The sequence below is a fragment of the Sardina pilchardus genome, chromosome 15 (assembly GCF_963854185.1).
Source record: "Sardina pilchardus chromosome 15, fSarPil1.1, whole genome shotgun sequence".
Taxonomy (NCBI): Eukaryota; Metazoa; Chordata; class Actinopteri; order Clupeiformes; family Clupeidae; genus Sardina; species Sardina pilchardus.
Genome location: NC_085008.1, coordinates 11,982,427 through 12,004,946, shown reverse-complemented (window position 1 = coordinate 12,004,946; position 22,520 = coordinate 11,982,427). Strand labels below are relative to the sequence as shown.

The 22,520-nt window shown below is 47.7% G+C and overlaps 2 protein-coding genes across 2 annotated transcripts in view; both read right to left on the bottom strand.

Moving 5' to 3' along the window:
• Positions 1-20,624, bottom strand: part of pik3r3b (phosphoinositide-3-kinase, regulatory subunit 3b (gamma)) — a 98,245-nt gene extending 77,621 nt beyond the window's left edge. Inside the window, exons 1-2 of the mRNA XM_062555680.1 lie at positions 20,611-20,624; positions 5,612-5,743 (exon numbers count right to left, since the gene is read on the bottom strand). Of these exons, the coding sequence (XP_062411664.1) occupies positions 5,612-5,627 (16 nt within the window). The 5' untranslated portion in view covers positions 5,628-5,743; positions 20,611-20,624. The remainder of the gene's footprint in view (positions 1-5,611; positions 5,744-20,610) is intronic.
• The window catches only part of LOC134102405 (phosphatidylinositol 3-kinase regulatory subunit alpha-like), a 67,574-nt gene continuing 60,993 nt past the window's right edge, over positions 15,940-22,520 (bottom strand). The window contains exons 2-4 of the mRNA XM_062556498.1: positions 21,522-21,617; positions 20,611-20,688; positions 15,940-16,091 (exon numbers count right to left, since the gene is read on the bottom strand). Coding sequence (XP_062412482.1) covers positions 15,940-16,091; positions 20,611-20,688; positions 21,522-21,617 — 326 coding nt within the window. The remainder of the gene's footprint in view (positions 16,092-20,610; positions 20,689-21,521; positions 21,618-22,520) is intronic.

Below are 22,520 nucleotides of genomic sequence, written 5' to 3'. Positions count from 1 at the left end.
TAAGCCCAGCGTATTTCTCTTAAGGGGCAGTAGAGATTTAAGTGTTCTCTCTCAGTCTCCCCTCATCTTCTCTTTCACTCTCTCTCTCTCTCCTTCTCTTTCACTCACTCTCTCTCTTGCTCCACCAAGCACATACCTTAGAATTATATTTGATTGCAAATACACACACACACACACACACACACACACACACACACACACATGCGCGCACACACACACACACACACACAGACATCCATCCATCCATCCTATCTTGCATGTTTGACAGTCATTTCTGTGTGAAATGAGAAACCAATTCTGGATGCAGTGTGTACCTGGCATGCCTCTCTCTCCCTCTCTCTCTCTCTTTCCCTCTCTCTCCTCTCCCTCTCCTCTCTCTCTCTCTCTCTCTCTCTGCGTCTCCTCTGTCCACTCCTGTTGGCCTCATAAATCATGACCTGTGCGGTGCGGCTGGTTAAGGCGAGGCGTCGCTGCGTATAGAAGATAAGTGCCGTGGGTTCAGAGGTCACTGATTGGCTGAGTGGCCGTGGAGGTGACCAGGGATGGAGCCCAGCCAGACAATCTGCCAGCAAGGCAGAGGTCAGCACATTGACCTTGGTCATGCCCCCTCGGCTTGACCACAGACATTACACACACCCACAGCCACACACTGCCCACTCTAAACTGGGGTCTGGTGACCCCCGTCCCCCACCCCCCCGTCCCCTTCCTGCTAGCCGGTATCGATATTGGCTGACCCCTACTCGGAGGGGGGCAAATCTGGGAACTTGGCCTTCTGCGTACTGGCCCAGCAGGAGCTCGTGGGCAGGCCAGGCCAGGGCAGGAGGTGTGTGTGTGTGTGTGATGTGGGGGGGGGGGGGGGGGGGGGGGGTGTCAGCAGGGGGGACATGAGCTGACCGGGAGTAGGCAGATAGCCTGGGGAACAATGGGGCTGCAGGAGAGCAGTTTCCCAAGCAATCGGCCAGATGGGTACCTGAGAGGCCCCCCTGTGTGTGTGTGTGTGTGTGTGTGTGTGTGTGTGTGTGTGTGTGTGTGTGTGTGTGTGTGTTTGTGTGTGTGTGTGTGCATCTGTCTGTCTGTTTGTGCTCTTAGCGATAGATCACTTATCGCACCATTAGAGCCACAAAATCTCACACACGTGCACGCATGGACATTCACACACACACACACAAACACACTCGGCATGACATGGTATGACCTGAGACCTCTTTCCTGGAAGCATTTTCGAGCAAAGGCGCTCTAACGAAAGGCAAATGTGACCCTGCAAAGTGAAAGCAGTCATTTCGGTAAAATTTACAAAATTACGTTATTGTGCTCACGTGGATGGTCATAAACTAAGCATTCCAACGATATGTATATCGAGGGTATTACACAAACTATCGCTAAGATAACCGCATCCAAAGTTGACATGGTTCTCCTGTCACGATATGCCAGAAGAGGAGAAATCACCTCTTTAAGCAGCGTGGACAACGGGAAAGACTGCAAATGTGTTGAATCTTCGCCGGGTTTAACAGTCAAGACGTACGTTTTTCCGTGAAATTAGTTCACGATATGAAACTGTAGACTGTATACTGTCGAATTATGCGAAAACGTGAAATTCAACATTTTAACCCGGAAGTTTGTTTATTGTGGATTTTCTCAAAATAATGTTGTGCGCAAAGCGACTGATTTCGCTTTGAAGAGTCACAAATGGTTTAATTGGGTTTCACAAGCTTTGCAGGAGGGATCAGAGACCTTGTTGATTACATTACGGTGATAAAACAAATGAGCCAGAGTCGCTCGTCTCCGACCACGTCAGCGCACCACCCGTGACTTCATCCAGAAATTGGCCGGATGGGCCGGCCGCCAAAGCGTCGCCGCTCTTTAAGAGGCCCGGCTGGACGCGTCAGGCACGAGCGCAAGCCAGAGGGCTGCCCGAGCCAAAGCCCCATGACTGACCGTGACTCAGAGGGCACCTAGACGCCCGCGGCCCTCGTGGCATTGTGGGCACACAACAACGCAGCGAGACCCGTTAGACGCCCCCCTCTGGTGTAAACACACACCTTATCAAAAAGTCCTATAGGCTTCCAATCGGATTTCAATCAGATTTTAGAAGCAATAGGATCCTATGGGATTGGGATCATACTGTATAGGATTGACAATCCTACTGGATTCCAATTAGTTTTTGGAATTTTTTGTCGACAATCCTTTAGAAAATCCAAAAGGATTTAGGTTCCAAAATTTGATTGAAATCCTATAGGACTTTTTGATCAGGGACAGGCCCCTAGTATGGCTATCAGCATACTAAGCTCAATCTTTTAAGATTGAACATTAGTATGGGGAGTATGCACTTTAGTTCTACTGCATGAGAGGCGTGCTCTCTCGGTGGAGGGGTGGGACTGTCAAGCTCTATTGGCATTGTTCAAATGACTCCGTATGCTTGGATAATCCTTCAACCAATCAGACCAACGATCCGGTGCATTTTTTGGATAAGCTACTGTAGGTTGTGATTGGAGCCAAAGGTTCTGGCAGGGAACAGAGGAGATAGATGTGCAGGTTTCCAGCCTGACCTGCCGGGGTGAAATCCTAATTCGCCGGGCAGGTCAGGCAGGGTTCACCCAGCCTAACAGGGCCCGCTAGCATGGTGGAGTCCACCGCCGGCCCCCTCCTGCACTGAGCACCTATTCACCCGTGCAGGGTCAAGAAGGAGGAGACAGGGGCCACAGGACCACAGGCACACCAGAGGAGCCTCGGATCTGGACCAGGGACGGGAGTAAGAGATGTGGGAGAAAGAGAGAGATGGAGAAGGGATAAAGATACAGAAGGAGCAGGGGAGGAGGGGAGAGAAAGAGAGAGAGAGAAAGAGGGAGGGTGTGAGAGAGAGAGAGAGAAAGAGAGAGAGAGATTACAGAGAGAGAGAGAGAGGGAGAGAGGGAGAGAGAGAGAAAGAGGGAGAGAGAGAGAGAGACGGCTAGAGACCGTGGAGCAGAGACAAAAGGAGGGGGTGGCGGGGAGTGCTTATGTAACTGACTCAGACTGTCCTCAAGTCAGGCACTATTCAAGAGCAACCAAACAATGTGTGCGTGAGTGTGTGTGTGTGTGAGTGTGTCTCAAAGCAAATGTGCGTGAGGAGCTCTGTAAGTGTGTGTGTGTGTGTGTGTGTGTGTGTGTGTGTGTGTGTGTGTACATTTGTAAGTACCAAGATTTTATAAGCGCTGCCAGAGTAAAGATGCTGACCACAAATGACTCTCTCTCTCTCTCTCACACACACACACACACACACACACACACACACACACACTGCTTATGCCATGTACTTCATATATCAAAGGAAGCGGGAGATGTTTGAATCTCTGCACACTGGCATGTACAGTACTGTAGGCAGGTTATCAGATAAGTAAGTAGAAGTAAGTGTGGCCATCTTTAACTGCAGGAATAGCCCAACTCTGCAAGTCAGTTTCTCCAACTGCAAATTGCTCAGGTTGAGAAGTTGATTCTACAGAAATACAACATTAAAGCCAACTGCAAATAGCTGCTGTAAAAGTGCTAAAACAACCGGAGGCCCATTAATCTTTACAGTGCGCTATTGAGCATCCCCGACTTCAGTGCGGGTGCAATTCAGATTTAAATGACTCATGTAAATGACTAGCGGCATTTAAATTGCTTTCCTTGACTCAACAGAGTGGAGTTCAAGGAGAAATCCCATGCCACTGCAGAGTTGGCGTTTGGGCTGAGGATGCGAAAACTGAAATGATAACAATAATAATAATAATAATAATAATAATAGTAATAGTAATGATAGTAATAATAATGATATGCTTTTTTTTGTATAGCACCTTTCATACACAGAATGCAGCTCAAAGTGCTTTACATTTGGAACATGTAACACAAAAACACAATAACACTTTCCTCTTTGATGCTGTGGCCGCTTATGATCCAATCAGAAACATATCAGAAATACTTTGCTAACAAATGTTTAGGCCAACAAATGTATGTGCTGTGATTATATGACTTTATATACAGACGTTTAAGGAACTCTACGCCCAGAAAGACTGACAGCCTTACCCCTTAACCCCCTACAGGCACGCCACATGGCAACAGTGTCAAGAAAAAACGCCCGTATCGCAGGAAGAAACCTTGAGCAGGACCTGACTTAATAGGGAGCCCATTTTCTTCTGGTTGGCTGCAACTCTAATGGCAGCAGTTGAATGTATGATAAACCAAGAAAGTAGTCGATGAGATGAGTTAACTAAAGGCTCTCTTACACAGGTATGTTTCAGGTCTTTCTTAAAGATATTGGTAACATAAAGTGTTACCAAGATATTCACTGAATTTGCCTGCTTGATGTTCATAGCATTGTGGCATAATGGATAAAAGCAGCTTCTCCACTTTGCTTGTGGAGCACTTTGGGTGCAATTAAAAGATTAGCATTCGAAGATCTACGTGTCCTTCGTGGTTGATAAGATATTAAAAGCTCAGAGATATATGAAGGTGCTATACCATTCAGAGCGTTGTAAATAATTAACAGAACCTTAAAATCAATTCTGTAGGAAACAGGAAGCTGGTGGAGTTCAGCTAACACAGGGGTGATGTGCTCTCTCTTCTTGGTCTTAGTTAGTCTAGCAGCATGAGTTCTGTATGAGTTTCCATTTCTTTTTATGTTTTTGGGGAGAGCAGTAAAAAGCACCACGGTAGTCGACCAGCTAGTGATAAGGCATGGATTAGTTTTTCTGCATCTTGCTGAGTTAAAAAAGTGCTGCACTTTGGCGATGTTTCTCAGATGACACCTGGGCTTGTTACCTCCTTTGGTCTGACCTGCTGTGCAAGGTTCCTAAGATTACTAAGAACAATGTCTCGCTTTGATTTTGGTCCAATCAAAAGTACCTGTGTTTTGTCATCACTTAGTTTCAAAGCATGTGATAAGGGAGCAAAGGCCATCTAGGCTAGTTGGCTCCATAGAAATATATAATAGGGTACGATCTGCATAGGCCTTTTTTTGTCTTTAAAGGAGCCGTTCTGCCAAGCAGGACTCCTAGTTCACTATATTGAAAACCTCTACCATTTGGTCAACAGAATGGTTTAAAATACTTCATTTATGGAGTCTGTAAGAACTATGAACTGTTCTGCTCTCACGTCCAAGAACCATGACTTGATTGCAGTTTCGGGATGAATTTTTTAAGTATTTACAGTAGTATGACATTAAAAGATACACAATAATGATCAGACGTATTTATATTGTTTACAATGAGTCAGTGACTTCACAGGTTCCACCCACGAGCCTGGCAACACCCTCGATCTAGTAATTTCTAGAGGCAAAGACATGTCGCTTTAGCTCTTAACTGTCCAAAAACACATGGATATTAAAACCGCCATTTACAATTATCCGATCATAGCTAGTGATGATGATGAGTGACATAAGTTCAGAAAACTGGTCGAGGAAGCCAGCCCATAGTTTAGGAGGACGGCATAAGGTCAATAGGAGCATAGGAACTCCTCAAAGGAAGCGAAATTGCCAAAATTGTGACTATATTTGTTTGAGAGAGTGGTGGCAATTCCACCCCCTCGTTTACCCTGTCTAGCTGAGAGGAAGAAATGATAAGTTCTTTGACTTAACGCCTGGGAAGGCTGTTCTTACCTTGGGCTGTGTACATGAGCTCGCTGTACACCACTGCAGGTATGATGGGAGAGACCAGGTCTTGGAGGTACCCCCTCAGGCTATCAGCCAGCGCTGGAAGCTCATACTGGTCCACGTCCACTGCTGCTGGGTCTGAGAGAGAGAGGGAGAGAGAGAAGAGGGAGAGGGCTTTTCGCTTTAGAGATGTCCCACAGGGGCCTTACGCAACAATCCAGTTCTTACAGAGCCTTCAACTGACCGATGGAGTCTCCTCTCACCTCCAGGGACATGGGGGCCATGCAGCATCGAAGCCCACAAAAGCAGTGACTTTGAGTGTAGGACTTACAGTCAATAACTTCTCTCGGTAGCTAATGGCGGCTTAGCTGATCACAATGAGAGTCATTTCAAAGGCACCCCACAAGTCGGAGGCTTATGAGGGCGTATTGATGTATTGATGACAGACCTCCGAGGCCCATGAAAGACCTCGGCAGCCATCTCGGATATTAAGGTTTAAAAAGGTTAGTCATTTATGAGGAAGGAGTAATTATTGTTTTCTCTCCACAGTCCAGAGGAAATGGAGGATAGTGTGTCATTACAAAACATAACCCCAGCAAAACATGAGCCAGGAAAAGAAAACATATGCCCAGAATCAAGATTCAGAGAGAAAAGGGAGAGAGAGAGAAAGAAAGAGAGAGAAAAAGGGAGCACGAGAGTGAGAAAGAGAGAGACAGAGCGAGAGCGAGAGCGAGAGAGACAGAAAGAGGAAAAAAATGGAGAAAAAGAGTGAGAGACAAGGAGAAGAAAACAAATGAAAATGAAAAAGGGAGAGAATCTATCTACGTACAGTACAGTATATAACTAAAGCACAACATTTTCCACTTTCTACTCCTCCTCTCTCTTTCCCTTTGAGCAGCAGAGAGGAGAGGAGGGCAGAGAGGCGCTTGAGGTCAGCGAATTGAAGGAACAGACAGACAGGGGCATGTTCTGTTATCTTTAGAGGGCTGATAAAAGCCTTCCCACATGTAGCATAGAGTGTAAATGTGCCCAAATACTGTAGACTAAACAAGCCAAGGGTGTGAGAAAGTGCAAAGTTGGACAAAGATTGAGAGAGAGAGAGAGAGAGAGAGAGAGAGAGAGAGAGAGAGAGAGAGAGAGAGAGAGGAGAGAGGGAGAGAGAGAAACACAGAGAGAGAGAGAGAGAGAGAGAGAGATTGTGAGGGTAACACAAATTCACAGGCACACCAGAGTGCAAACCTCTCCTTATTTGTCACCATACAACACCCCCTTCATCACACACACACACACACACACACACACACACACACACACACACAAACACACACACACAAACACACTCAGACAGAGACAGACGCACACACACACACACAAAAACAGCATTCTCATTCTCACACAGGGCCACTGACAAACCCCCGCAGCTTAACTGTTAATAACAGTGACTGGCCTCCTGACTAATTGTAAAATAAAGTTTCTCTGTCATCAGGTTTCTGCTATCAAAAGCTCATTATGCTCTAGCCATGCCCATGACCTTCTCTTTCGCTCCCTCTCCCTCCCTCTCACTCCCTCCATCTCTCTCTCGCTCTCTCGCTCTCTCCCTCCCTCACTCTGCCTCCTTTTCCCTCACAGCACAGAGGAGTGGACAGAAAGCTTGGCTGGACAGTGGACTTAGTGGACTCAGTGGAAATAGTAGCACAGGTGTCTATGTTTTTCTTTAAAATGTCAACCCCTCAAAACATACATAAACATTTGTGCTGTGCTCCTGTTCGTATTTCAGCGTTATTTAAATGTATTCAATTTAAGCGTATGCTGAGTGACCACACAACTATATCAGGCTGAGCTTCAACACTAACAGCCTTGGTACAGTATAACATCCACAGACTGGCATCACTGATTTATATTTCTGCTTTTTTCTTTGTCTTTGTGCAAGATACACACATACACACACTCTACCAATTCTGTGGCTATTGCTTTTGGAAAGTGCTGACAGTAGGAACATACGCGTATATTCCGCACACCTTCATAGCATCTGTCCACTCCATCCAAAGTGATTGGAGGTCTCCAAGGAACCCACTTTGAATGAGGTTATATGACTTGGGTTGGATGGACAAACATCACGGCTGGCTCTGAACCATGCCCTGCAGTGGACTGTGCTGCTCTGATGCCATGCTTGGAAACAGTCGCGTCATCACGGGACGGGAGTCACCTGCACAATAGATGTCTAATCCCACAGCGTGATTAGCCTGGAGGAGGCATGCCTTGCGTGGGCATTCTGAGTACAATACGCACGAACTGTGACACTGGGTCACGCACTGACCCCATGCAGGCTTTGCCCTGACCCGGGCCAAGGGTGACCTTTGAGTAGCAGTTGGGGTCAGCGATGGCATAATGTAACCCAAGACAAAAGCAGAGGATCTGAAGAACCCGAGCAGGACATCCGGTATCCGGGTCGCTCAAGTTCGGCTGCCCGTCTATTGTTTGCCAATCTGTATACCCATCTGTTTGTCAGCCATTTGACTATAGGGCAGCAGTGAGCTTGTCAATCAGTCAATCTGTCATTCTTTTGTCTTCCATTGTTTGGTTACGGTATTAATCCATTTCGAGTCCTATTTTGATATTCTCAGATTTAATTATCTCCTTGGATAGGTGCATTGAGCTTTTGCTAACGCAGATTAGCCTCGTGGAGTAGGGATTTTCTATTGGATCCCCTCCTCCGTCACACAGAGACAGCCAAGCGAGAAACGAACCGCTATTGATCACCCCCATCTCCACTGACTCCCATTTATTGGTCTGCACTGTCCTTCTGATCTATCTGCGCATATCTTTTATTTTTCAAATCATCCCCCCAATGGACTCCCCATCTGCAGCTCTTCATTTGCGATTGATTGCTTTGCTGCGTTCAGCTGATCCATACCCTGTCTGAATTCCACGGGAAGCACTTATCAATGGTTGGCTTCCACCCCCCCCCCCCTCCAACACACACACACACACACAACACAACTCCTCTGCAACTCTTGCAGGGTCTCCTTGGCCTCATCCATCAGCCTTTAGCCAGCTCAGGCCTCAGCTCTTTTCATCTATTTGCATGCCTCCTGCCAATTTAACTCTTTGTCAAATCTGGACTGAGCCCAATCTGTCTTCCGCTGGAGCTATTGATCCGGGCCTGTGCTTTATCTGGACACCTACACCCTAATCCCAGACGTTTTAAAACAAAGCCACCTTTAGACATCAGCCTCTTACTTCGCTCCACCTCCCAGTACTTATGGGTCTTTCAGCGGGGTTTGGAGTTTGGGGGATTTACGTGTGTGTGAGTGTGTGAGCGTTTAAGTGTGTGAGTGTGTGTGTGTGTGTGTGAGGGCTGTGAGTTTTATGCATTCGAGTGAGAGAGGTCAACTGGACGCAGACTTTGAGAAGAGGATCAGGATCTCGGGCTAATGACATGATGACCTTACAGGCTCAGGTGGCATTAGCTCCTAGATGAGCACTGCACTGCCTTTCTTAGCTTAAACATGACCATTTGACCCTCTCGAGGTACTGTACAGGCGACATGCCCAAGCCGGACGCTCCATACTGTTTCATTCTCACTCACTGTTCTGTAGCTCCTGCCTCCTGCCTCATATCACCATGCAGAGGAGGTGACGTGGGAGACGCCAAAGTTGTTGAAAGGGTTTTTGATTTTGAGACAGTTTCTTAATTTGGCAGTAACAGCCAGAGAGAAATCCACCCACACGAGGACTGTGACTGCTGCTTTAACAGCACAGAGCTGATGGTTTCGGTTGCCAAGGAGAATATGGCATATTATCATTTCCACACAGCAACACAGCTGTGTTTTTCTGTACATCAAGATCCTGAAATACACCCGTTTCTCACTCTTCTCTTCAACACCCAACACTTTTCCGTGCTGCTTATATACATGAGTTTACACAAACATAAACAGCACACAAATCATTTTGCAAACACACATTCATAGACACAACATAGGGAGTAAAAGAGAGACAGAGACACAACAAACAAACAGACAGACATACACCAACACAAACATACATATAAAGGCACACACATACTGCACAGACAAACACCACATATGCATACAGTATGCGCACACACACACACACACACACACACACACACACACACACAAACACACACACACACAGACAGTACAATATCAATTACTCCCTCTAAAAAATCCCTCCCATCCTATATAAACCCAAACATCCACCCAAACAAGCCCTTTCATGTATGGAGACAGACATGCAAATGTCTCTGTTTGAACCCAAGAACCCGAAACACTGGCAGTGCTCCGTCACGTCTCTAATAGATGCCGTGCCGTGCCGTGCCACCATCTTTCCGACGCCCCCGCATGCTCCAAACCCAGCCCGCTCCCCCCTTCAGGACTGAGCCCCAAATCCCCCCGGCTCTCGGGCCTGATCCTCAGCCTCCCTGCTGCCAGCCTACGGCCTCACGGCTGCAGTGCCAACTGCAAACCCCATAGGTGGCACGCTGCCCAGCCCCAAAGGCAGAAAAGCAAAACACGGAGATGAATTAGCCCAAACTGGGAGTCGAGCAATGCTTCTGGTGTGGGTGCCTCAAACCATGAAACTACACCCCTGCTCTCTGTGCTCCGATGGCAGACTAACCGCCCAACTGCCCAAGGGTCATCAATCTTCCTTTATTTACAAAGGCGAGCGAGCATCAGCCTCCTCCAACACGCCACTTCCACATTACATACTGTTGTTTTTAGGCCCGGGATTCCAGTGGGACCTTTTGGCTTTATTTATTTCTTTTTTTCTGTTTCACGGTTCCGCCTTAAGATGTGCTCCATTAACAAGGCACGAAACGAGGACATAATAAAAGCCCAACGAGGAGGAGAACACAAACTCGCATATCTCAGGCACCGCTTCTCAGCACGGCAAAATCGGGATTAAAAAAAAATCTTTGGGGTACTTTTAAAAGTCAACCTTTTAAGTCGATACAATTCAAGCAGTAGTAAAACCTCTTGTTCCATTACACACACTACGCATTATGCAGACCTTGACTGTGTGCGGTGCACTGTGGGGACAAAGACTACACCCCGGCCGGGGATGTCAGGTCATGCTCCTTAAGGGCCCCGGGACCTGGCAGAGGGACAGTCAGCAGAGATAAAAAAAAAAAGAGAGCGACCGAGAGAAAAAAAAAGGGGGGAAAAAATGTGATTGTATTGATTTCTCGACTAATTCCACCTAATCTAATAGCAGCAGCTAAGCTAATGGCCACGGTCCTGACAGAATACTTGGATGAAGTTGGCCGTGTGGAACAGAGGCCCCTTTCTGCACCTAACCCAATCAGCCGCAGATCTTCATTATTAGCATTATTGAATGTTCACTCTCCACTTTCCATGGAACTCTAAGTGAACCGGCCCAGGCGTGTGCTCTCTGCTCACAGGTAAATGCCACCATTGTTTGTCCTTAAAAAAAAAACAAAAAAAATAACACTGTTGCCAGGCAAGGGAGAGGTTACGGGCCTCGAGATCAGACAAAAGTCATTGCTCAGCTTCATGCGTGGAGAATGACAATCAGATTAGCGGCCATCTTTTTTTCTATAGATCTGTAGAATACCTCTGAGATAGGATATATAGAGAGAGAGCTTTGGGCCATCTTCCCCATGCCAAAAGATTACTTTCAAGGACCAACATGGGACCATTCTGCAGCCTTGTGTCTGAGAACTGGCAGTGTCTTCAGGCATGAGCATACAGGGGCCTATGAGTCTACCAGACTCACTGTAATTTAGCACCGAGTAGAGCACAGAACGGTCTGTCAAGCAGTTTATTAAACCACCTTGACATTTGTTAATATTGTTGAAATATGCTAATTCTAATCTAATATAAAATTCAATTCTCTCTCCGCTGCTTCTACAAATGCTGCAGTTGAAATACAGTCAGCCCGTAACATACGGCGGGCAAGTTAGCACAGATCATTTGCACTCAGTGTATTTGTCGGGAAGCTTCTTTTTCTCGTGCGTTTTGCCTCAGGAATACTTATGAAGGTTCAGACGATGGATTTGAGCACAAAGTCCTTTGTGTGCCTCTGTTTTGTGCAAATCAGATCGACGCTGAATTGATTAGCAGCCTCCTGCCACAAACACACACCACCACCACCAACAACAGGTCATGTGCTCTGGCGCAGTTTGGCAGCCGAGCTGCAAGAGTTCTGATAGTTCATGATAATTAATATGGAAAATAATCAAAAACTGAGTGCAGTACTAAATTTTAATCAGCCCTTGGCAGGACAGGGAATGCACGACTTCTGTTCTAGCTCTTTCTCTCTCTCTCTCTCTCTCTCTCTCTCTCTCTCTCTCTCTCTCTGGTGCTGGGCTTGCGTGAGTGCACTGTGCGTGACTGGGAGGTGAATTACGATGCGATTTCCAGTGTTTACGGGCTCCTGGGCTCTGGCAAAGATGGATTTGGATTCGGTTCTCCTTATTTCACTCGCTGTTTGCCTTGCTTTGCATTTCCATTTGCAGATCAAAGCATTTTTTTTTTCCTTCAGCATTAAAAACTCAGCATCCTCCTCCTTGTGTGTGGACCTGCATAAATGCTCACCGTTGCGACCGGGGAGAATTGTGAGGGGCAGCAAACACGGCCGCTATATTGCCTCTTGCTGATCCCTGCGGAGGCTCCATCAGAGCCGCGGTGCAGATGTGCGAACCTCCACACAAACCTGTCATGCATACATCACCTGCATTTCAGGAGCCTCAGCAAACTCACACCCCCAAGAATGCATGTTCAATGCATTACTGTATATCAGCAAGCAACAAAGAAACGCCTGTGCCATAATTGGTGTAGAGAGATAATGTATAATTATCAGTGCAAACATGACATTAACAACAATCAGTCTATTGAGCAATAACAATTTCACTCAAACTAACTATTATACAAATGGAGACAGCAAGATCTTTGCAGAACATATTCAAAGCCATGGTAAAGGGATGGTGGGCTGAAACACATTGTTATATCCATGCCTCTGCCACTGCAGGAGGTACAGGAATATAGCTCATCTCATATGGCAAATCCAGCCCTTCTTTACAAGACCATTTACTATACTTGGAGCTGTGGATCTTTTCCACTGAACCCGTAACACACATGATCACTGGCTGTCAAACAAGAATTCCACGTCTAAAATTAGTCTCGAACTCGAGAGTCTTTGTGAGCGTTTCGTTAATGTGTTCTAAAACAAGTGTCTGACAGGTGCCTAATGATCCTTATCAGAACCAAAGAGTCTGGGCCGGCTGGAACGGGCCACCCAGGTCACTCAACTCAACGGAACTCAGAACCTCGCTCTGAGAGCACGGCCACGGGTCTGCAGCATGGCGCTCCACTCCCAGGAAGCGCCTTTTTTTGGTGTTACCCACCGAGTGCCAAGGCCTGTCTGGATCAGGGTGTCCGAGAGGGGTCTATTTTTGCCCCCGGGGAGAGTTGTCTTACCCCTTCCCCTGCACATTTGCCCCGTCCAGAAAAGCCTCCTGCTTTCAGCCCTCCGTCACCTCCTCCGTCTCCTGTCATCGGCGGTCGGGGGCCGGCAGCGCCGCGGGGCCCCTGGGGGTCTTTTTGTGTTTGTTATTTAAAGACGCAGGCAGCAGACCCAGGCAGCAGACCCAGGCATGCCGGCCCTGGCCAGCGCTCGGAGGTGTGTCTGAGGGCCGGCCACGGGCTCACCGCGGGAGACTTGTAGAGGGCCACTGAGGACATGGTGGCAGGCAAGAGTGTATAGGGTTCACTGTCTATAGACCAAAAAATGTGTACAAAACATATGGGCCTGGTTTGAGTGCCAGAGGAGCCGTTGAGGTGGCGGTAGACAGTAAAGGGTGTTTATGTGAAGAAAGAGGCATTTCCGTTGGTGGGGCTTCCTGGTTTTTGCTAAATAAACCAATGGATTCCGCCCAACTATATTTATGCCATAAAAAGGATACGGCTTCTTTGAATCAAATAGCATTTGATCTTTTGAAATGTTATTTTGCTTAAGATATTTTGATGATTTAGCCGTGTTTGTTAATGTTAGTATTAAAGGTTTAAATATTAGACATAAGAGGCTATACTGTATGCTTTGAGGTGTAATTGGTCAAATGCTACAGATTTGGCTGTTCAAAGCGCCGTACTTTTCTTTTCATGGTACCCCAGTTACCAAGCACATTTTGGCGAAAAGGTTTTATATTACTACTGACAGCCTTAATTCTGTCTGGCCAGATTTCGCTGGGCTACCAGTAAGAAGCGGTCACACCGGCGCCACACTTTCACTTCCCGCTCCCTCTGACTAAGGATAGAACTGCTGCTGATGGCAGCTGTGTGTCACTGACTGTCCCCTGTTATGGTCACATCCATGGAATCCGTTGCACAATGTAGCGTGTGTTTGCAACTGAGAGTGTCTAGATTTTTGCATTGGTGGCGGCTATTAAAACCTCGCTACTTTGCTATATTGCATCAGCTATTTTAAAACCTTAGCTCATTTAATTGGCTAAAAAGAACTAATTTTGGAAATAAACTAATTGTCGATGGTAATATCCCTGGCTAGCTGAGCTATCTAATTTGTTGATCCTCATCCCTGTTCTTCTCACACTTGCGTCCACGTACTCCAAAGGCTCACATTAAAGTCTACTCTATTCTAGGGTGACCAGATGTCCCCGGTTTCAGGGGACAGTCCCCATTTTTGGTGGCCTTGTTTACAAAACTTGTATGCATTTCAATGAGATTGATAGTCAAACTGAATTTGTCCCCGCTTTCTTCCCACATTTTTGAGATTATGTCCCCAGTTTTAGTCTCGGACATCTGGTCACCTTAGTGCGCCAGTGAGTCCAGTGAGCAGAGGAGTAGCGAGATGAGAGAACACTTTATAATGACACCTCTGCTATGACACAAAAGTGCTGCCCTATGGGACAAATCAGGGGTTCTAGGGTTCTGCAAGTTCTAGTAATATGTCTGAGCTTGGGCCTGCTCTGCTAGTCACGTCTTCTACCCCTTCACAACCCTTTGTTGCCTTCGGAATGTGCTTGTTTGGAGCTTCAAAAAATTTTTATGGTAGTGAATCACGATATGCCAGTGCTGTGATCGATTATGATTCCTTTTGAAATCAAAGACGAAAGATTAGCCACTGGAGTGCGAGCTGGGCAGGGATGTTTTCATCAGTCCCACCTGCAACTCATCACAACCAGGTTGTTTTGGTGCCTCAGCTGGTCTCGTAAAAGGCCTCAGTGATGTTATGATCTGGCCAGCGCTGGCGAATTACCGGCAAGAAAGAGTCATGCTGGCGCCCCGAGCTCACTTCCTGGTTCTGGTGACTCAGAGAGGAAGCATCGCTGCTGATGCCGGCGTCTGTCTCTCTCTCTCTCTCTCTCTCTGGCCCGGTCTGGACTGGCCAGGACCGGGCGTCGGGTGCTCGCCGTGGGCCTGCGTGCCCTGTCGCTCCCCATCTCCTCCGTCAGGGTGACTGAGGGGCTGTTCCAGTAAATGACTGGGTTCGGAGACTGGGAAGAAAATAGTGTGGAGGATGACAGCTCTCATTCCAGCGGCGACCACAGGACCCTCCCAGGAGCCGAGCCGCAGGAGAGCGGAACAGCGCAGCGCAGCGCCTGAACTTACTCACCCCGCCGGGCCAGGCCAGGCCGCCTCGAGGATCCTGTGTCCTCGCTTTACCGTAATGTTGTTGGGGATTAACTGAGATCACTTATGAAGTAAGCCGCACTTTATTGCCGCGTTGTAAACTCTAACGACTTGTATGCATTCCAGTATTTATTACTTAATATTTGCAAGGCAGATTTTTAATCATTCTCATTTTCAAGGAACTTTCGCATGACTTTATGCCTTTTTGCAGTCGCGCTGTAAAAGGAAAACCACCCAAAAAACGCCTGAAAAAGGGGAAGTGCGATTGAGTTATTGCACTATTTTCCCTGTGATTACTTCCTCATTATTCTAATGCCATCCAAACCGTTCTTTGGCAGAACATTTGCTTGTTGTTATCGTTCACACCAATAAAGTTCCACTGCGTTGAAACTGAAGTGAGTCACAAAACCGAAAAGCAACTGTAGACTATTCATAGGGCTGATTTGGGCCGACGCGTTGGTGGCCTGTTTTTAAGCACTCTTGCAGCAGGCTGTGGGGAAGGCGAGGAGAGGAGAGGAGAGGAGAGGAGAGGAGAGGAGAGGGGAGGAGAGGAGAGGGGAGGAGAGGAGAGGAGAGGAGAGGAGAGGAGAGGAGAGGAGAGGAGACGTGAGGAGAGGAGAGGAGAGGAGAGGAGAGGAGAGGAGAGGAGAAGAGTGCAGAGGAGAGCTGGGGCTAGTTTAGGACACCGGGGACAGGCGATTGTTTACTGGCAGGGCCTGGCCGGGGCTTGGCGTCCACGCGAGTGTGATTGTGACTGGGGTGAAGGTGATGACGGCGAGGAATGAGGTGCTGAGGTCTGGAGTAAACATTCTGGGCTCGGGGTGAGGCCCTGCGGTGCCAGGGCCGTGACGTCCACTGGACACGGCGAGGACGAGAAACAGCCTCGGGCCACAGGGCTAAAAACACCACCTTCGTCCTCAGCCTGCCTGCCTGCCTGCCTGCCTGCCTACTGCTGCTGCTGACCTACATAAAGAGATAGAGAGGGCTAATGAGAGAGGAGAGGAGAGGAGGAGAGGAGGACTCCATATCTAGGGTGCTGTGCGTGCAGCACCGCAAATGCTATGGGAGCAACAGGAGGCAGGAAAGTCTACAAATGGCAGGGCATGAAATGAACGGGAATGAGTCTGAGAGAAACTATACGTGACTCAGCATGTGTCTCTTTTTTGATGATGTGTGAATGTGCATATCTATTTTTTATATCTGTGTGTGTGAGAGTGAATGACCCTCGGGCTAGTGAACTGGACATAAAATCAAGCCTCTATCTATATGTGTGATCAGCATCGGGCAGAGAGATAATACTGGTCGTAGCAACCTGTGCAACGATGTTACCGTGTGTGCGTCTTATTGCCTCAAAGATGTGGTCAGAAACCTCACACACAAACGTTAATAAAACGTTATTAAGGAACACTGACATTCATGCTTACAGTGCAAACATATGCACAACGGCAAGCACAAGTAGTCACATTGGAATAGAACATTTGGGGGATATGGAGAGATGGAGAGACAGAGACAAGACAACAGAGGAGGAGAGCAAGAAGAGCGAGGGACTGTGTGGATGACGGAGGGATGTAAACGAGAGCGGGTGAAGGTGAGAGTGCGGGAGAGAAGAGGAGAGGAGAGGACAGGAGCGAGGGAGGGCAGGAAGCCAGAGGAAAAAGAAAAGATCGGGTTTCAGCGCAGCCATGACATCACCGTTAATGCGCCTCTCCTCGGAGGGAAGCAGCATCAGAGCGGACTCAGAGGACCAATCAGAGCCCTCTCCCGTTACCCAGCATCCATTGCACTGCTGTCGAGTTGATACAAACAGTGTCTTTTGCATCTTTTCCCCATGGGGTCACCTGCTCCTGCTCCTGCTCCTGCTCTTGCTCCACTCTGTGCTCTGGTGGAGCTGACTGACGTACTGTAGTTCCCAGTGCAGTCCTCCACCGTGCAGCGGCTACAGTACGTGGAGGGGGACATGTCAATCACGCAGCACGACCGTATGAGAACCCGCATGAGTGTTAGTGATGGATGAAACGTGACAAAGATACAGTACAGTCCAAAAAACAACTATGAAAAACAAATCAAATAAACAAAAACAACGTGTAACATTAACAGACAGGGGACAACACTTCACACTGAGCTATACTGCTCACAACTCTCTCCCTCCCTCTCTCTCTCCCTCTCTCTCTCACCCCTACCATCTCTTCTCTCTCTCTCTCTCTCTCTCTCTCTCTCCTGCTCTCCCTGGTGTGCTTAACAGGCAGCCGTGGCGAGATCCCAGTCACTTGGGTGCCCAGGCTCGGGGCTCTGTTAATCATGACCCGTCCCAAATCACCACAATAAAACAAAAGGCGCAGAAGAGCTTAGGGCAGCGAAAGAGCTGCTCTCCCCAGCTGACTGTAAAAACGCGCGCCGCTAATAGGTTATTGACTATTGCATACGGCAGATGATGACATCATGGCCAGCCAATGGGAGGCTGTCGCTGGTGGAAGATGAGAGCAGGGGTTTTTTAATTTGTGTTCTGCTGAACTCAGCGGCTCCCCACCGCCCGAACGGACGCCAGGACTACGGAGAGGGAGAGGGGATGGAGACGAACGAGAGGAGCGATGGAGACACGGAGCGAGAGAAGAGGAGAGGAAGGGATAGAGAGAAAACGATGCTGAGAGAGAGAGAGAGAGAGGGCGGGGGGAGAGGGGACTGAGAGTATAATGTATGTTAGAGTGCAAAGGATGCTATGCTTGAGGTGTGTCCGGGAATCGTGTCAGGTGTGAGAGGTGTGACAATGCAGACACTGCAGGGGTGGGATCAATCAACCCCGACACACCGACACACATACACACACCGACACACACACACACACACACACACACACACACCTGTAGCACGGAGGAAAGGGTGAGTCATCCCGAAAGTGCTCCCCCTCCCCCACGTAAATAAGCTCTTGAGTCAGTCGGTTTTAGCCGAGCTAGCCCTGGCGCTGCATGCACTCTGGTCCTCGCCGGTCCTCTCTCCTGCTCTCTCACGCTCCACATTCGACATTCTTGCACGCACTCCGACTTTTTTTTAAGATGCCTCGGCCAAAAACAGATAACTGTTGTCATGGCTACACCCATGCTTTGTCCAATCCTGTGGTTTGCTATCTGCGCACTGACACACACACTGAGAGAGAGAGAGAGAGAGATGGAGAGGAGAGAGGAAAAGACAGCATAGGTAGAGAGGGAGAGGAGGCGGAGGAAAGAAGACATCAACAGAGAGAGATGAACAAAGAAACACAGCCTATATGTTTCCCTGAGAGAGCGGGTGATGCATAGACAAAGTAAGAGAGTGAGAGAGCGAGAGAGGCGAGAGAGAGCGAGAAAGAGAGAGAGAGAGAGAGCATGTAGGGGAGGGAGAGAGAGAGAGAGGAGAGCAGTGAGGTAATGCTCTGTGCAGGGTTAGTGCGGCGGCGGGTTGGAAGTCCTTGGACAGGCTCATAAATGGAAGCCATGTTCCCTCCCTGCAAAACGGCCGAGGGGAATGTGTAATGGCGTGAGTATTTCCACACTGCGTTAACTCCCCATTACATAACTGGCGGAAATGTGCCCCAAACATTCCCAATCTCACAGGCACACACACACACACACACACACACACACACACACACACACACACACACACACACACACACATACACAATGAAACACACACACATGCGCACACAAACACACATGCGCACGCACACATACACACACACACACACACACACACACATACATACTGTATGTACACAAATTCAAACACACACACTCACACACAGTCACACACACACACACACACACACACACACAAACACACACACACACACACACACACACACACACACACACACACACACACACACACACACACACACACACACACACACACACACACACACACACACACACACACACACACACACACATTTACAAAGCACTCAAAACAAGTAAACACACAATCACGCTACTACAAACTACTAGTTCACCCCGGTAGCCGGGGACACACAAGTCTAAACATCGCCTCCCACAGCTCTGCAACTCAAACAGACAGCGTGGCCACATTACCATACAGACCTATGGCCCTCCATATGGACCATCTGAGCACTCTGCCCATCACCGAGCACTTCACTCGGAGCTCCGTCTATACCTTTCAGGTGTGCATATGTCATACCTCTTCAGGATCTGCATGCATGATGTGCGTGTGTGTGTGTGTGTGTGTGTGTGTGTGTGTGTGTGTGTGTGTGTGTGTGTGTGTGTGTGTGTGTATGTGTGTGTGTGTTTGAACGTTTCCTTTACTTGTACCTTTCCTTACACATGACCATATGCTTTGGGGCATACATGCCATTACCAGAGTCCCCCAGCCGTAGGTTTAGCGCACGGTTCCGGCTGCTTGTCTGACCTTATATACATCTGTGGCCACCTTGTGAATGCGTGTGCATATGCCTGTGAGCCCTGACTCCTTCATATATGATGTAGGCACATAACCTCAGTTCAGGTGCAGGAGTGCCTGTGTGTCAGGTCTTGTATGCGTGATCATAAATACATAAAGAGCCTCCCTGAAGACCATATGTGAAAGAACAAACATGTCAGCCCTCCTCACGTCAGTTATGTGTATACGCAAACATAAGTGTGCAGCTAGTTAGAGACTACTGTGTTACATTGCATTTGTGCAGGCACGTGTGGATGGGAGAATGTCACAGTCGAGCACACAGGCTAAATTAGAATAATTACAAAATAAAAGCCTCTCTCACACGTGTGTTTAATAACTCCCATATGACATCATCACTGGAGCCTCATCACACGCACCACTTCTTTTGAATGTGGCGCATTTCAGCCAAAATAGTCACTGTTGCGTACGAAGCGGGAAGTCATAATAACACAAGGTGCTTTGATAACCACCGAGGGCTGGTGTGTGTGTGTGTGTGTGTGTGAGAGGAGAGCGCCGAGTGTGTGTCACCACTGTCCCACCCCCCCTCTCTCTTCTCCACCTGGAACATTCCAGCAAGTTCCCAAAATATGGTCCCCAAAAGCAAGAGCCAGAGCACTCTCTTGTGGTGCCAGCCTGAACTTCAGTCCAAAAGTTTTTACAACTTCCACTACGGGGCAAACTGAAACCTACAGCCGCTACAAAAGGGATTTTCTTGATGTTTAAGACACATTTCTAGATGAAACATATGCAGATTAGTATTACAGATCTTGCCAGATAAACCTGCTTTTAGTACCTTAGCTTGCATACATATGTTAACATTCATCTGCTTAGGGAGATGTATTGTGAGTGAGATTCTTGAGAAAGACTGAGCTATTTTATTCAGTTCAGAGTTCAGAGTAAACGTGCCAATGATCATGTGTTCTGGAGAGACTGCAAGGGGACTGACCTTCATCCAGGGCCTGCCGAAGTTCTGAGGGTCCAGTTGAAGCGGGAGGAGCTTTGTATAGAGGTTCACTCTCATAGCCTGACAACAGAGCAGTCAAACACAATCATGTAAAGATACAGTATACTGTATGGTATACATATCTAACTAAGTCCATTACAACAGTAGGCTTACCTCACCATAACATCATGCAAAGTAGCCAAAGTATTAAGTCTACTAATTTCTATCTCCATCTAAATCTGTTTTATTCATTTAAGAAACATTTTACACACAGTGTATAGAGGTAAGGAATGCAGAGTACTCGGTTTGCTTTAGTATGTGTTGCATGGCTATGGACTATGACATGAGTGCTGTTTGTATTTTTGCACAAATGTACAAGTGAAAAGAAGCTGCATGCATTGACAACGGTGCATTTGGAGACGTGCATCTCCAACATGTTACTGTAAGTGTATATGTGGCAGAGGAGGTGGATATCTATCTACTGTAATTAACCTCTACGGCCATTACAACTGGCAACATTTTAACAGTAGAATATCATAAAATGACAGTAATTTCCCTACTATTAGCCGCGGCTTATACATTGATTTTGCAAAATTTCATCAGCTATGAGGTTAATACACGGGGACAGTAAATATGGTATTAATATGGTTTTGTTTCTTTTAACTTGCATAAAACACTGTCCTGCGGCTTATACACAATGCGGCTTATACAGTACATGGGAAATTACTGTATCACCATCAATTATATCGTTTTATTCGTTTAAGAAACAAAGGAGCTACATGCATAGAGAGCTGTATGCATGCATCTCCAACATGTTAAGTGTGTGTGTGTGGCAGAGGAGGAGGAGTGTGTGTGTGTACAGTATGTGTGTGTGTGTGTGGCAGAAGAGGTGGAGGAGACGAGGAGACACCCACCCGGCCTCTCCAGGGCCTCCGTCAGCCTCAGCACGGCCACTGGAGCCTGTTCTGGCAGCGCCAACACCTCTGGGGCCTCCTGCTGTCCTGCTCCTGCTGGGGGAGAGAGAGAGAGAGGGAGAGAGAGAGAGAGAGAGAGAGAGAGAGAGGCAGAGAGAGGGGGAGAGAGAGAGGGAGAGAGAGAGGGGAGAGAGAGAGAGAGAGAGGGGGGAGAGGGGTGAAGGGAGAGGAAGAAAGAGACAGAGAGAGGAGAAGGAGGAGAGAGAGAGGGGGGGAGAGAAAGAGAAGAGCAAATGAGAAATCTCTCTACTGACACCAAGTTCCGTTGATTAGCCAGCAGCCCCTCACTCCTGCGGCTCCCCAGAGAGGCTGTGCCTGTCATGCCCATAGACGGGTGTACCCACGCGTTCAAGCACACACCTGACCTCAGCACGCAGGTCTGCACGTCACATCAACAAATACTCTATACGCATATGCATATACAGAGCCCATAGACAAATGTTTTATAGCTTATTAAACACAATAGAAACATACAATATTAAAAACATTTGAAAAACAAAAAAACTCAATTCATAAACAAAACATTGTTTTTACCAGCAAATGGCATTGGCTGTGTGTAAGTGCCAGTGCTCTGTGTGGCGTGTAAGTGTACTGAGCTGTGCGGTATGGGAGTGGAGATGTGTGCTGTGAGAAGTGTGTGTGTGTGTGTGTGTGTGTGTGTGTGTGTGTGTGTGTGTGTGTGTGTGTGTGTGTGTGTGTGTTTGACAGGATCAGAGGCAGAGCTGAGCTCCCTGGCCTTCACGTCCCTGAGGAGCAGCACAACAGGAGTGGAGCACTGGAGCCGCTGACACCCAACACACTCTGTCCAGTCCACTACACAGCCTGGCACCATACTGTCTGTCTCCCACACACGCATACACCACCAACACACACACACACAAGTAACCAACCAACACACGCACACACGCATACACCACCAACACACACACACACACACAC